Source organism: Ictalurus punctatus, chromosome 12 (assembly GCF_001660625.3).
Source record: "Ictalurus punctatus breed USDA103 chromosome 12, Coco_2.0, whole genome shotgun sequence".
NCBI classification, from domain to species: domain Eukaryota; kingdom Metazoa; phylum Chordata; class Actinopteri; order Siluriformes; family Ictaluridae; genus Ictalurus; species Ictalurus punctatus.
The window spans coordinates 15,606,085-15,620,107 of record NC_030427.2 but is presented as its reverse complement, the minus strand read 5'-3'; the positions used below and the strand labels follow the sequence as shown (position 1 = coordinate 15,620,107).

At 37.3% G+C, this 14,023-nt stretch overlaps 1 protein-coding gene across 4 annotated transcripts; it reads right to left on the bottom strand.

The window, feature by feature from the left end:
• Nucleotides 1-4,434: 4,434 nt before the first annotated feature.
• Nucleotides 4,435-13,694, bottom strand: LOC108273157 (endonuclease domain-containing 1 protein). 4 transcript variants are annotated; one of them, XM_053684177.1, is made up of 5 exons: nt 10,335-10,429; nt 8,463-8,531; nt 7,963-8,197; nt 5,989-6,457; nt 4,435-5,642 (listed from the first exon to the last, which is right to left on the bottom strand). In XM_053684177.1, exons 4-5 carry the CDS (start codon nt 6,298-6,300, stop codon nt 5,049-5,051), a joined length of 906 nt encoding a protein of 301 aa, XP_053540152.1. In that variant the 5' UTR covers nt 6,301-6,457; nt 7,963-8,197; nt 8,463-8,531; nt 10,335-10,429; the 3' UTR covers nt 4,435-5,048. The 4 variants fall into 4 exon arrangements, with proteins under 4 accessions (XP_053540152.1, XP_053540154.1, XP_053540155.1 ...); XM_053684179.1 differs by having other exon boundaries at nt 5,989-6,453; XM_053684180.1 differs by lacking the exons at nt 7,963-8,197; nt 8,463-8,531; nt 10,335-10,429 and adding an exon at nt 13,459-13,694.
• Nucleotides 13,695-14,023: the final 329 nt, after the last annotated feature.

Below are 14,023 nucleotides of genomic sequence, written 5' to 3'. Positions count from 1 at the left end.
TTTACAGGACAATTTCATCCCTGGGTGGGCTGCGTGAGTCTTTCAGCTTTTCTGGACAACAAGTAAACCGGAGGACACCCGTGAAAAAGTTTCGCCCTGATTTGACACAAAGGCGATTTGATCTTTATTGTGCAGTGCGAAAGACCGATGCAGCCTTACCACTGACTGGTAGGAATCATCAAGAATTTAGAATTAGAATTAGAATTTTATGAAGTCGTTGTGTATTGCTGTCTGTATGGAAGAGAATCAATGATATAAGAAATGCGTGTATTACATTGAGAGAAGTATTACATGGAGCAATATCTTATAAGAAGTTCCAGGAACTTCGCCTCTGCGACGGCACAGATATTGGTGTTTCTTAGATCACAGCTTCAAAATTAGGACATATACCGACGGGTTTATATATAGAGAGAGATAATAACGGTAAAAATATTTGCTAACGGAAGGAGTCCGGTTCACGCAATAAATCAGTAAAGAGAGTACTTATTAAGAAGCGCAAGAGGCACAGTATTTTTACGGCGGATTATTATCAAGTGGCATACCCCATTGACTCATTCCATCATATCAGCGGTACATGATACATTTGGCAAATTTAATGCTCAAGTAAATTTTACTGAGAAAAATAAATAAATAAATAAATAGATCATTTAAAAAATTTAAAAACGAAGGGAAGAGAAAACTGTAAGTCCTACCAAATTGCTGTATGTGGACTCGCCCTCACAGGTAAACTCTTACATTCTTAAGGTTTGCTCTATTGAACCTATAGGTTATATGATTAATTGAATGTCTAGAGATTTGGCACACACTAGAACCTTTTCTGTCTGTGCATGAAAATGCATATTCACTTGATTTTCATAGCATGTTAAATTGATTAAAACTTTGAAAGTTATAGAAGCTGTAAAAAAAAAAAAACGAAAAATATGGGAAAAACATGTAGCTAAGCACATCCTGTGACACGTTCTATGGTATGTACAAGGTGCTCAAATGTTGATCCTTATATCACATTTATGTGTGTGAATTATGGGGAAGGATGTTTGAACCAATATGATGTATGGGTTAAAGAATGTGGTTTCCTAGAAAAAGATAGTTTTCTCTTAGACAGTTAGAACAGCTGAAATTTAACATAGAAGCAAAGAAGAGAGATATTCCTAAACGTAAAAAAAAAAAAAAAAAAAAAAAAAATATGCACAGTTTTTGGCTGACTGGAAGGCATTTGCTGAATGGCAGAGCGAGGCACATAAAAGAGAGAAAAAATATAAGGCAAGGCCTTCATCTGTCTCTCAGTGTGCTAAATTGCAGAAAGCCAATCCTGACCTGGACTCCGCCCCACCACGACGCCCACAGCCAGTAAGGAGGAAGGGACCTGCAGTTTCAGAGGCACTTGCTCACGATGAAGCGGCCCAGCCTACGCCACTCTATCCAAACCTGTCAGAACTGAGCCACTAACCCCCCACCAAACTAGGCACCTGGGAACAGAAGAGGTGATATCAGACACCCAAACTATCAGTTAGCTCACAAAGAACAGGAATATATACACACACCCACATCCCACATTAGTCAGACTGATAATTCACAAATGTCTGAACCAGTCATGACACTTAACCTTTTAAAGTATAATGCCTCTCCTTTTACACAGTTACCATGTATATGTCTTGTAGTTAATGGAAAAAGTGTCACATTTTTGGTACAATCGGGAGCAACGTCCATCCATCCATCCATCTTCAACCGCTTACTCCTTTTCAGGGTCACAGGGAACCTGTAGCCTATCCCAGGGGGCATCGGGCACTAGGCAGGGTACACCCTGGACAGGGTGCCAGTCCATCGAAGGGCACAATCACATACTCACTCACACACCCATTCACACACTACGGACACTTTGGACATGCCAGTCAGCCTACCATGCATGTCTTTGGACTGGGGGAGGAAACCGGAGTACCCGGAGGCAATGTATTCAGTAATAAAACAAACACTGCGAATTAAAAGAATCCCCGAAAATGAGTTAACGGTCACTGCGCTCCATGGGCAGGACTTTCAGTATTAGAACGTTTCTCTGAACCGCTAGTTTGTGAATGTGAAAATAGGAAATGAGTAACCCACCAATTCCTAATTTCATTTTCATGTCCAGTCAATCTACTGGGCAGGGACTTAATGTGTGTTTTACACTTAAATTTAATGTCCTCACCTCAGGGAGTAACAATAACTGATGACTTTGGGAACTCCATTTGTTAGAGAAAGAGGGCTCTGGGTTTATCAATGGTCCATGCATAACAAGCCTAGAGTCTGTGCTCATTTGTTGATGTTGGCACATGATAAGATGATGGACAACTATGTTGAATTTATGCTGTCCTCTGTCCTCCATTGCACAACACAAGTGCATGAAGGAAGAGACTTTGATTTTGAGAAATAATGGTTTATGCATATCCCAGAAAGCGAAGAGCTGTACCTAAAGGCACTATATTGGTGTGACAAAATTTGTGCATGTTCAGTCAAATTGAGTGACACGCAGTTGTGTGTATTTTTTGTTCCAGAATCAGCGCCTCACGTCTCATTAGCCAAAATAAAGAACAAACAGTAAGTAGAAAGATGTGGGACCGTGGGTCAGATTATGTGAGAGTGAAAAAATTACAGATTGGGAACAGAAACCCACCTCCAACATATGGTACAGCCTGACACTGAGAGTTTATAAAAAATTCTTTCAGGAAATGTGCAAAGTTAACCTGGATGTACAGTAATATGTCATGACAAGGGAATGTTTCTGAACCTTGGGACAAGCCCCACACACCTAGAGATACACTCACAATTGAAGAAGGTGCCTCTCGGGCTGTTGGCCCAAGGGAAACGTGATGTAGGCCTGATTAGAGGTGCACCACCAGTCGTGATCATGCCCAAATCTGACTTTAGGCCCAGATAATCGCAATACCCTCTTAAATCAGAAGCTATTGAGGGAATTAGGCCAGTATTTAATTCACTACTTAAAGCAGGGATCATTGTTCCCTGTCCTGACTCACCAGTGCGCGCTCCAATATTTCCAGTGTGAGAAGCAAAAAAAAAAAAAAAATCAAGACCCTACAACATGATGAATGTAGATTTGTACAAGATTTGCAAGTGGTTAATGCAGCAGTAAAACAGAGAGCTCCACACGTGCCAAATTCTTACACTACATTAAGCCAGGTTCCAGCAAATAGTGAATGGTTTACAGTCGTAGATTTAGCTAATGCGTTTTTTCAGTATATCCCTTGATAAAGACAGTTTCGGTTTGCATTCATGTTTGACAGACGTCCTTACACTTTCACTCGCTTGTGTTAAGGGTATTTTGAGTCACTTATCCTTACTGGGTCGCTTGGAACCTGGCGCTTATCCCAGGGAGCATGGGGCACAAGACGGGGTACACCCTGGACAGGGTGCCAATCCATCGCACACACATTCACACACCCACTGAATCATCATGACGTTTACTCTGTAATTATTCACACTGGCACAGACAAATAAAATCTGAGATAAAACAAACAAACAAACAAAAAATAACTAACTAACTAACTAACTAAACAAGTAAATAAACATCTTACTGAGATATCTAAAAATATATATTAAACTATGAATTTGTAAAAATAATTTGATGTAAGATATAACTATTGTTTTTATGAACATTTAAAAAAAAACAATTCCTTTTGTATAAACACACATACATTTATTACATAAATTTAAAACAAATATAAAAGTATTTAATATTTTTTTAAAAACAATTATATTAAAATGTAAAATAAATGTGTGATATGTATGTATATATATACACACATGTTTATATAAACTAGGAGAATTGTTTTTATGTATATTGTTTTAATTAGATTGTTTGTCAATAAAGGTATTTACAAAATTTATATTTTATAAAATGTATTTATATAAATGTATTTGTTGTTATTATTATTATTATTATTATTATTATTATTATTATTATTATTATTATTATTATTATAGCGGATATGATTATATTTAGTTTAAATTATTTCTAAAACACACACACAGTGTTATAAACTTGTAACTCAGCTCCCTCTCTGTACACACTGGTGCAATGGCGCCACCTGCTGGAAATTCATTCTAAATATAATAATAATAATAATAATAATGATAATAATAATAATAATAATAATAATAATAAGAAGAAGAAGAAGCAGAAGAAGAAGAAGAAGAAGAGGAATAAGAAGAAGAAGAAGGAGAAGAAGAAGAAGAAGAAGAATAAATTTTATAAAATATAAATTTTAAAATATAAAAAATCATGTAACAGTTCTTTATAAGATTTCACTGCAGTTAAATAGCTCAGAGTTTTTTTTATAAAGGAGCTGAAAACTCAGCTGTCATTTAGCATTAAAACTTCTTTTACACAGAAAGTGTCACTGTGCAGTGTGATGAAATAATGACATGAGAAAATTCTCCACTTTCACAGCAAACTGAAGTTTTATTAAAGATCTGCAGGATAATTAACAGACAGAAATGTATGTAATTATACTGAATATAATATTTGCATAATGTTTAATAATAGCTTTTATTAGCAGAGAAGCAAACCTAACAATGTTGATTAAAAAGCTTTTTGCATGAGTGTACAAGTGTTACAGGAAAAATGAAGGTTAACAAAGTGTCTTTTACGCTGCTTTTACACTTTTCTAACAGATCTATTATTCTCAGTAATCCAGATGAAAAAAAGATTAATGTAAATATCTTTATATTCCTTCGCTAATAAGACTCATTTTATACCAGCACTTTGTCCTCCATGTTTGTTTTTCTCACTCACCCCTAACCTGTGACCTGATTGGTCAGGAGCTAATAAAGTTTCAGTATGACTAAAAGAGTTTACTTCTATAGAGATATCTGTAAATCATGTGCTGTCCGAGTGTGAAGCAGCCGTAAATAAACACCTTGATTTAGTACAATTAAAAATCCATCAGAAGATGAGATGGAATATAATAGAGCATTTTAATGTTTCTTGTTACATACGTTTTTAACTAAATGAGGCTGTTTTATGCGATTTTTAGATTTAAATAGAGAATTTCAGGTTAGAAAGGAGGCTGTATTTTCTCAACTGATAATCCTGGAAACACACTGAAATTCTGACCATACAATTCTGTGAGTCGTTTATTCAGCCTGCTAATGGAGAGCTTCAGTACATTAAAGTTCACTAGCTCAGCGATGTAGGCCTTCGATATGAGTTCCTTATGATCATTTTTACCGGTGCAACAGAAAGCGCTCCAAAAATGACTGGGGATATTAATTCCTTTTTCATAATTGTTTTCGCCTCTTGTTATCGTTATCCAATTATTCCCTGGAACGACCCCGGTCACAATGTACGCCAGGTGCTTTTGGTCTAGCCTGCAAATGTTCTTTATTTCAGTACGCATCGGTTCCTCCACTTGCTTTGCCCACGCCCCGTTGCTGTTTTGTGTTTGTGGTGCTATATTGGTTAAAGTGAAGGTGGAATTTGCTTGATCCTGATTAGCAGCATAGCTACGTGGAAACACATGACCTCGAGTATACACACTCTTTCCATAATCTAAGTCCACAGCCTGGTTAATTATGTTTCCCAAAGTTTTCAGGTCTCTCGGGGAATCCATCATCTCTTTCTTGTTTTTATATTCGTTGATATCTTCAAGCTGTTATGGAGGAGAAATTAAATAGTAGTGAATTAAACACAAACACATTAAACAAGTCAATCAACACTGTTCATAATAAATAAAACACAAAAACCTAATTTTACAGAAATAAAATCTTAAAATTGGTGTAAAGTCTTAAAAGTCTTAGAATGTTTTATTTATTTATTTGCTTGTTTCTGTGTTTACTGACTTATTTATTGCATGCACTATTTCTTGGTTATTTCGCATTTACTTGCTACTATCTGTGTCCAGACGGTTTTTCCTGCCTGAAAATCATTTAGTTCAGTACGTAAATGCTGCATACATGAATAAATCAGAAATGAAAGGTTTAAACACACTGCCTGACCTGAGGTTCAATTTTCCATACATCGCTGCGTTTAGTCTTCTCTACCTTTAACAACGTGTAGGCCGAGTAAACAGGGATCCTCCTCACAGTGTCATACACGGTGGCAAATCTGGTTGCTTTTTTCCAGAGCTGACAAATCTTCTTATACTGATCTCCATGGAAGATAGTGGGGATGATGATTTCATTTTTCACTTCTGGGTTTCGGATGAAGAATGAAGGACAGGATTGTTTAAAAGAATTGACAACCATCGTCAGGGTCAGTGAGGAGAAAGTGGAGAGCAGGAGCACCAGAGCGAGGAGCTTCATCCTCATGCACAGTGGAGGAGTGTGTGTGAGAGGAGTGTGTGTGTGAGAGGAGTGTATGAGGAGTGTGTGTGAGGAATGTTTGTGAGGCGTGTGTGTTTAGTGTGTGGGGAGTGTGTAAGGATTCTGTGAGGAGTGTCTGAGATGATGGAGAGCAGAAATCTACCTGGAGACAGGAGAACAGAAGAATAACTGAATAGATCAAATACAGTTAAAATGAGGAGAGACCTGCTCTCATCAGTAGATTGATAGATAGATAAGAGTTGTCACTGTAGCTCAGTGCTCAGCCTGTACAGTGGCTGTGAAATCTGTTTTTTAAGTAGTCCAGTGATCCACACACTGATTCAGTGCTTCTACCCCTAATATCTAATATATAATAATATTATAGATAGATATCTATAAGCTAAGGGTTCCATAGAATAACTAATAGACTAATTCCTTCACTAATCACTGCTGTAGGAATGTCGACTAGTTGTTTGATGGAAAAACAAAGTGAGACAGACAGTAGAGAAAGAAAGCAGCTTTATGAACTCCGTAATTATGAAAATATCTCATACTTTATAAATCCGTTTCTACAGTCGACTGCACAAGTCTACACTGGGAAAATTATTATTTTCTTTTGCTTTAAAGGACAGTTAACACTTTGATATGTCTTTGCATGAAGTGGAAGGTGTGTGTGAGTCTGAGCGAGTCAGATCCGCTAGTCTAGAGTCAGATCAGCAGTGCATGGCAGCACAGAGAGGTTGATCTGGACTCGTTTCAGGATGTTACTGAGGCTGGAGCTGACCAAGGTGTTAAAATCTCCCAGATAATGCAGTAGACATTTCAGCCTCCATCCACCATTAAGCACAGAGTTTATTTTCATTCAGCTATAAGCAGCTTCCACACATCTTATGACCATTTCAAATGCACACTGGGTGCTTAACATAACACACGTTTATGAAAGTAATATTCAGGAGCATATTATATATTCGTTTCTCTTAATTCACACTCATGCATGTTTTTGTGCAGTGTTTATTTTGAAGGATATACGTATGTACCAGCTGCAAATAATTTATGATAGAGTGTCATTTATTTTCTGATTTGTGTACTTGTTCATTAATGGAAAGTAATGTAGTAGGTGTAATGAGAAAAATGTATAGTGAATGTTGCATTTGACATGCATGCAGACAGTTGGGCTGCAAGGTGCTGATTCTTACTGCAGTAAACTTAGTTTCATATTGAGACATTTGGGTATTTGTGGTCACTAGCTCATGAACGGCATATTGAACTATTAGGAAGCTACGTGTTTCTAATGTCACATTAAAAATTGAACCAGCTACAATCATGTCATCAATTCTGGGAACTACTGAAGCTGCTACTGGGGTAAAGTTGGTTTTAGTTCTCAGTCCTAGTGCTACATTATTATTTCACCATATACAGTAAGGGAAATAAGTATTGAATGTGTCAACATTTTTTTCAGTAAATATATTTTCAATGAGGTTATTCACATGAAATTTTCACCAGACATCAGTACTAACCATATGAAATGTTGATGTCTCCAATACTTATTTCCCCCACTGTGTGTGTGTGTGTGTGTGTGTGTGTGTGTGTGTGTGTGTGTGTGTGTGTGTGTGTGTGTATATATATATATATATATATAGAGAGAGAGAGAGAGAGAGAGATTCTCACTACAAGCTGCAGGAACTTGATGTTGAAGTTCAGTAGAAGGTGTGAGATGATCGCAGGAGGAGATCTTTGTAGAGAGATCTTTATCTGTAGAAGGACGGCTGGTCTCTCGCTCTTCTGTCTCAGATACTCGCCTTTTATAACACTGCTGTCACATACACTTGTCACATGATGTAGTTGTGGTGAAGAACAAGCTAATGTCCTTTTGTTACACATCAGCACTGCCCACTGTCTCAGCCTCCAAAGTAAAGAAAGTTTAATAAAGTTATTTTTTTCTTATTAAAATTAAGAGAGGAAAAATAGGCAGTTGAAGGAACAACTGTTTATCATGTAGTTGCTATAAAATAAGGAAATTGTTTCACTGACATTCCACAACATTAAATGTAATTATAAATGGATAAAATGTATGATGTGTTGTTCATTAATAAATTAAAATGTGTAAATAATGGTAAATTATTCTGGTATAAAACACTCGGGGACGTGCTGTTATGGGAAATAATCACCTTCATGGTGGTGACAGTAATTCCCCTTCACTTCACCTGCATCATACCACCCTGTTGTGAATTATTTTCCTGTAATAGCACACAATTTTGCATTTTATTCCATCCCTGATGCAGTAAATGTTAGTTAAATAAACCTTATACAAAGAATCAACACTTTATTACATCTAAAGGAGCAGGAACAGCTTTTAGGATCAGCATGATGATCATTTCTCTGTCAGTGGGCAAACGTACAAAATCAGCAGGGGATCAAATACTTTTTTCCCTCACTGTAATATGATATAAAAATAATATGAATGTTTAAACTATATTTAATTGGCCTAGTTTTGGCTAGATTATGACCAGTGTTTACTGTGTTGCTTGCGCCAGGAATGGCACAATAGTGTGTGACAGTGTGTTCAAATCTCTGTGCTCAAAAATGTGCCTTTGACCTATGGCCATAGCCTAGCATTACAGCCTCTCTAAAACAAAAAGTGTCATGCAAAAGTTAAATCAATGCCTTGTTTAATTGTGAATGAATGAACAGGGTGGTTTTCACAAAATGTTGTAGAAATGACTCTGGCCTACATAATCCAGTACTCAAAAGTCTTGTGGAAATATATTTAAATATATTTGTGTTTATACTAACAAAGTTAAAACTTCCTATTTTAAACAAAATGTATTAATTTTTTAAACAAAAGTTGGTCTGCATAATGCAATGAGACTTTTGGCATTAAAATGCTAAAATTGAAATAAGAACAAATGTCAGGGCATGTGAAAACATCTCCAGGATCCAAAAAATGCCTCTGACAGCTTTAGAAAGCCACTGGTGTTTTTTTTTTTTTTTTTTTTTTTTTGTGGTCAGACTACAGCTTGCAGTTTTAACACACACTATGCTGAGAAAACATTTCACTACATGGAATAATGTAACAACTTTTAAGAAGTTTTGACCTCAGTTAAAAAGCTCAGCATTTTTATAAAGAAGCTGAAAACAGCAGTGTGATGAAATGAAGGTGAAAAAATCCCCCACTTTCAAAGCAAACAGTGAAGCTTTATTAAACATATGCAGATTATTCAACAGAGAAATGGATTTATATTACTGATATACAGAAAATAATATGTTTATTTTTGGTTGATTTCTAATTCCACCTCAGAAATGTTGAAATCTGGACTGTGATTGGTCAGGAAGTGTTGATTAATGTTCTATAAATTGACAGCATAGAGACAGGTTCCTAGCCAACATTGATATCTGGGCATGAAATGGATTATGGGTTCCCATGTGGGCATGCGCTGAAAATGGGCAAATTATATGGGTCCCATATGGGTCAATATAGGTATGACCATGCTGGATGATAATATCGGTCCTTCATAGGATCTATGTGGGCAAAATGATTTTAGGGCTGTGACTAACGATTATTTTGATAATCAATTAATCGGTCGATTATTATTATTATTATTATTATTTACGATTAATCGATTAGTTTACTTAAAAGGCCAATTTCTATTTCCTGTATTTCTTCGAAAAAACACGCTATTTCACATTCTGCCCAATGTTGTCCTTCTAACATTGTGCAAATTGAAGGCTATGAAAAAGGTATTAAATGTATCTATGTGGGCTATGCTGAGAATTGTGCAAAGGATTAAAAAAAAATTAACATTGTATTTAATAAAACAAACAAAAAAAACAGCTGATTGTCCATAAGCTTTAAAGTTAAATCACTACATTAAAAATGCTAAAAAAGAAAAACAAAAGCACAAACGAAGTGTTAACGGGTAAGAGGCTAAATGTTCTGAAGTAACACACACATTCACTCATTTGAACACAGTAACATGTTGTACATTCTGGGGGGTGTAAATGCAGTGTAAGGACACATCTGAGAAAGTGGTAAAACTTACACCTTATTCTGGTGCTGAGAAAAGCTGATGAACACAGTCTGGCTGAAGTTAGCCACTTTCCTGTTCCTTCCCTGCGCGCGCGCTTGTGTGTGTGTGTGTGTGTGTGTGTGTGTGTGTGTGTGTGTGTGTGTTTAAGAATCCTGCAGTGAGGGAGGGAAGGAGAGAAAAAAAGAAAAACACATATGAATCTGTCACAGATTCAGCCAGCATACCATCAACACCAGGTCCTTTAGCGCCACCTACCCGTTCACAATCACCTGAGTACTGACCTGCCACACCTGTATCACCCTAATCAGGAACCATTCATAAGCACACCGCTATCACATGCCTGTTGTCTGGTCTTGTCAGTCTCTACGTGAGTAGCTACCATTCAGGTTCCCTTCGTGGTGACCTCGGGTATGAAGCGCTATCAGCTTTCTCCAGCTTTCTCCAGCTTTCTCCAGCTTTCTCCAGCTTTCTCCAGCTTTCTCCAGCTTTCTCCAGCTTTCTCCAGAACAGAGGAAAGGACTCGACTGTTAACTGTGTTCGTACCCTTCGAACTGTTGGTGCCATCCCTGCTCAGGCGGACGGCTACGAGGGACTTTCTAGGCCAGTGGATCTCAACCAGGGCGGCGCGGAGCGATCGGAAGTGAGGTGCAAATTGTTTTAAAGAAAAACAAACAGGGCATTATTTGGGTACTCTGTGTATTTTATTGCCTTTCAAATATATTAGGTATTCGCCACATGATAGGGGAGGCTTGGGGGAGGGCCTTTACAAAAGGTTGAGAGCCTCTGTTCTAGGCTATATACTTGCTTGCTCGCTTATTGTATTTATCTCTGCCAATCTGTGAAATAAATATTCCTGTTGATCATGTCTTCTCTGCGGTTTGTCAGCTGGCGTGTCACAGCTCGGTCCGAGCAGAACTCAAATTCCCAAGATGCAACACTCACTTCTCATGCACGCATGCGCTCACCATCCCCGGAGTTCTGATCAGACACACCTGGCACCAATCACACACTCACCGCTAGTATTTAGGGAAGTCATTCACCCAGTTTATACGTGAAGTGTACGCTCAGTAGCTCGTTTCTCTGCGTTACCAAGCCGGTCTAGTTTGTTTCTTTCTTTCTTTCTCGTGATCCTCGACCCTTGTTTTCTGTCTCGACTACGCTTTCTGCCTATCCCCGTTTGTATTGTTCGCCCGATCGCTTGACCCTTGTTTACCCTACGACTACGTTTCTGGAACTTCCCGATTCTACGCTCTACCCCCGCCGCCCGCTCCTGCTTCCGTGCCGTTTCGAGGTTTGTGGCAGTGTGGCTCATGACATGAGAATTAAACTCTTACACGCCTGAGAGATGAGAGAACCGTTTCTCCAGAAACACATTATGTTGCCTATATACACACCATAATCAAAAACAAACAACTGCTAATGCAGAGAAGTTTTCTTTAAGTAAGGACATGTTTCTGTAATGTTTTAGGGAAGGAGTCTCCAGTGTCAGAAGTGTCATTTTCAGGACAGATCTTTTTCAGTGACCATTTCTCTGCAAAATGATAACATTTCATCTAGGGGTGGATTTAGTGACTTGGGGGCCCCTGGCAAAATATAGGAATGGGGCATTCATTTCAGTGCTTCACCGTCGATGTTTAAATTTTCAAAATATGATATTTAGCATTAATAGCAATAATCAGTGGTGGACTAGGACCAAAAAGTGGCCCTGGACTTTCTGGCGAACCACCACACCCGGCCCACCACAATCAACATCATAACACACTGGCTTATTGATGGTTAGACCCATTTTTAACACCACTTACTAGCATAAAAATAAAACAATGCAGTAACATAAATGCTATTTAAACATTTTATTTGAAGTAGCACTGATCAGATCAAGTCATATTTGTAAAATAGTCAAACAGAAGCACAGCGTGACCAAAATATAAAAAAATGAAGACAACATGTTAGCAAATCAGGGGGCATCATCTGGGTGCAGTGTAGGAGAGCTGCACCACTCATCTGTACAACTCTTCAATCAGAACTGAACCTTTTTTTTAGCACTAACATGAATCCACATCTAAAAATTTTACATATAATAATATTAATTCTTCTTGTTGTTATCATCATAATTGAATTTTATTTTCTAATATTATGACATTTGTCTCGATATTAGGCCTATATTAAGTCTTTCACTACGACCACTAACCAACAGCAAACTAAGTTGCTGTATGGTACAGTAGGACAGCAGCTTATTAAAATATTCTTCTTTTTCCTAAATTGTTGTACTATGTAAACATATTTATTTGAAGTAGCACTGAACATGAATCCACAGCTGAATGGCACACTATCACCATGTGATAATAAACTCACATATGATCATGTCTGCAGAGTTCAGGGATTCATTTGGGAACAGGTCAGCAGAGCTTTAGGAGGGAATGAGGAGGAGAAGAGGCATTCTGATGGCATTTTGGCATATGGATTTAAAATTTATTATTATTATTATTATTATTATTATTATTATTATTAACATTTTGTCAGATATAAAAATGACCTTTTATATCTATCTGTGTCGCATTTCAAACTCGAATCAAACGTGAACTGCAAATTTATTAGACTATTGAAGATGACTTAACAACTTGACATGACTTCCATGCTTTTGTATGTTTCAACTTGTATTTCAAAATATGGCGTGGGAAAGTCCTCCATTAAGCAATAAAATTCAGTTAGGAACAGTCCTGTTTTTCTGAAACGTTCTTACCTACACACAGAATTATTGAATGCTAGGGTAATATTGGTTTACAGGAGATCATGCCTTAAATAATTAAATGAAAAAATAATACCACAATTCTGCTACGGCCTGGCGTCCAATTAAACTGCATAAGCGCACCACACTTATTGATTTATTCATATAGATCATGCAGGGATATTATTTAACATATTTACTCATATCTTGAAATTACTTTCTGGTCAGCATAAAAAAAGCATTGAAGCTGGAATTGCAATTGGCAGCCTGTAGGGTAGTCCACACGGTGTCACACACAATGTGCAATAATTATCTGTAAAAGTTTATAATCAGTACAAAACTGAGAGACACACAGAGAGAGAGAGAGAGAGAGAGAGAGAGAGAGAGAGAGAGAGAGAGTGAGTTTCTCACCACAAGCTGCAGGAACTTGATGTTGAAGTTCAGTAGAAGATGTGAGATGATCGCAGGAGATCTTAGTAGAGAGATCTTTATCTGTGGATGGACCGGCTGGTGTTTTGTTCTCCTGTTTCACACACTCACCTTTTTAAAACACTGCTTTCACATACACTTGTGGTCATTATTTCATGTCTATCTAACTTCTGTAGAAGTTGTGGTTACTGCTAGAGCAAGTGAAACTGCCAACCTTCTTCCTCTTCTTCTTCTTCTTCTTCTGAATTGTGTGGAAGGTACTGAAATGAAATAATGGAATGACAGTGAACTATACTGAATCTTTCAACTTACTTGTTCATTCAAAAAGACTGAATCGTTTGTGAAAAATTTATGCATTATGATTGGCCGTATTTTTTTAAGGGCAGTCAAACTCAGCAGCTTCTCGGTCACACAAACATATACACTGCTTCACTCACCTGAGGACTATTTTCCCACTCTTTGTTTCAAATGTATTCCGAAAAAACAAAACAAAACAAAACAAAACAAAACAAAAAACAGATTCACTGTTTCTTTTTGACCAGAGAAA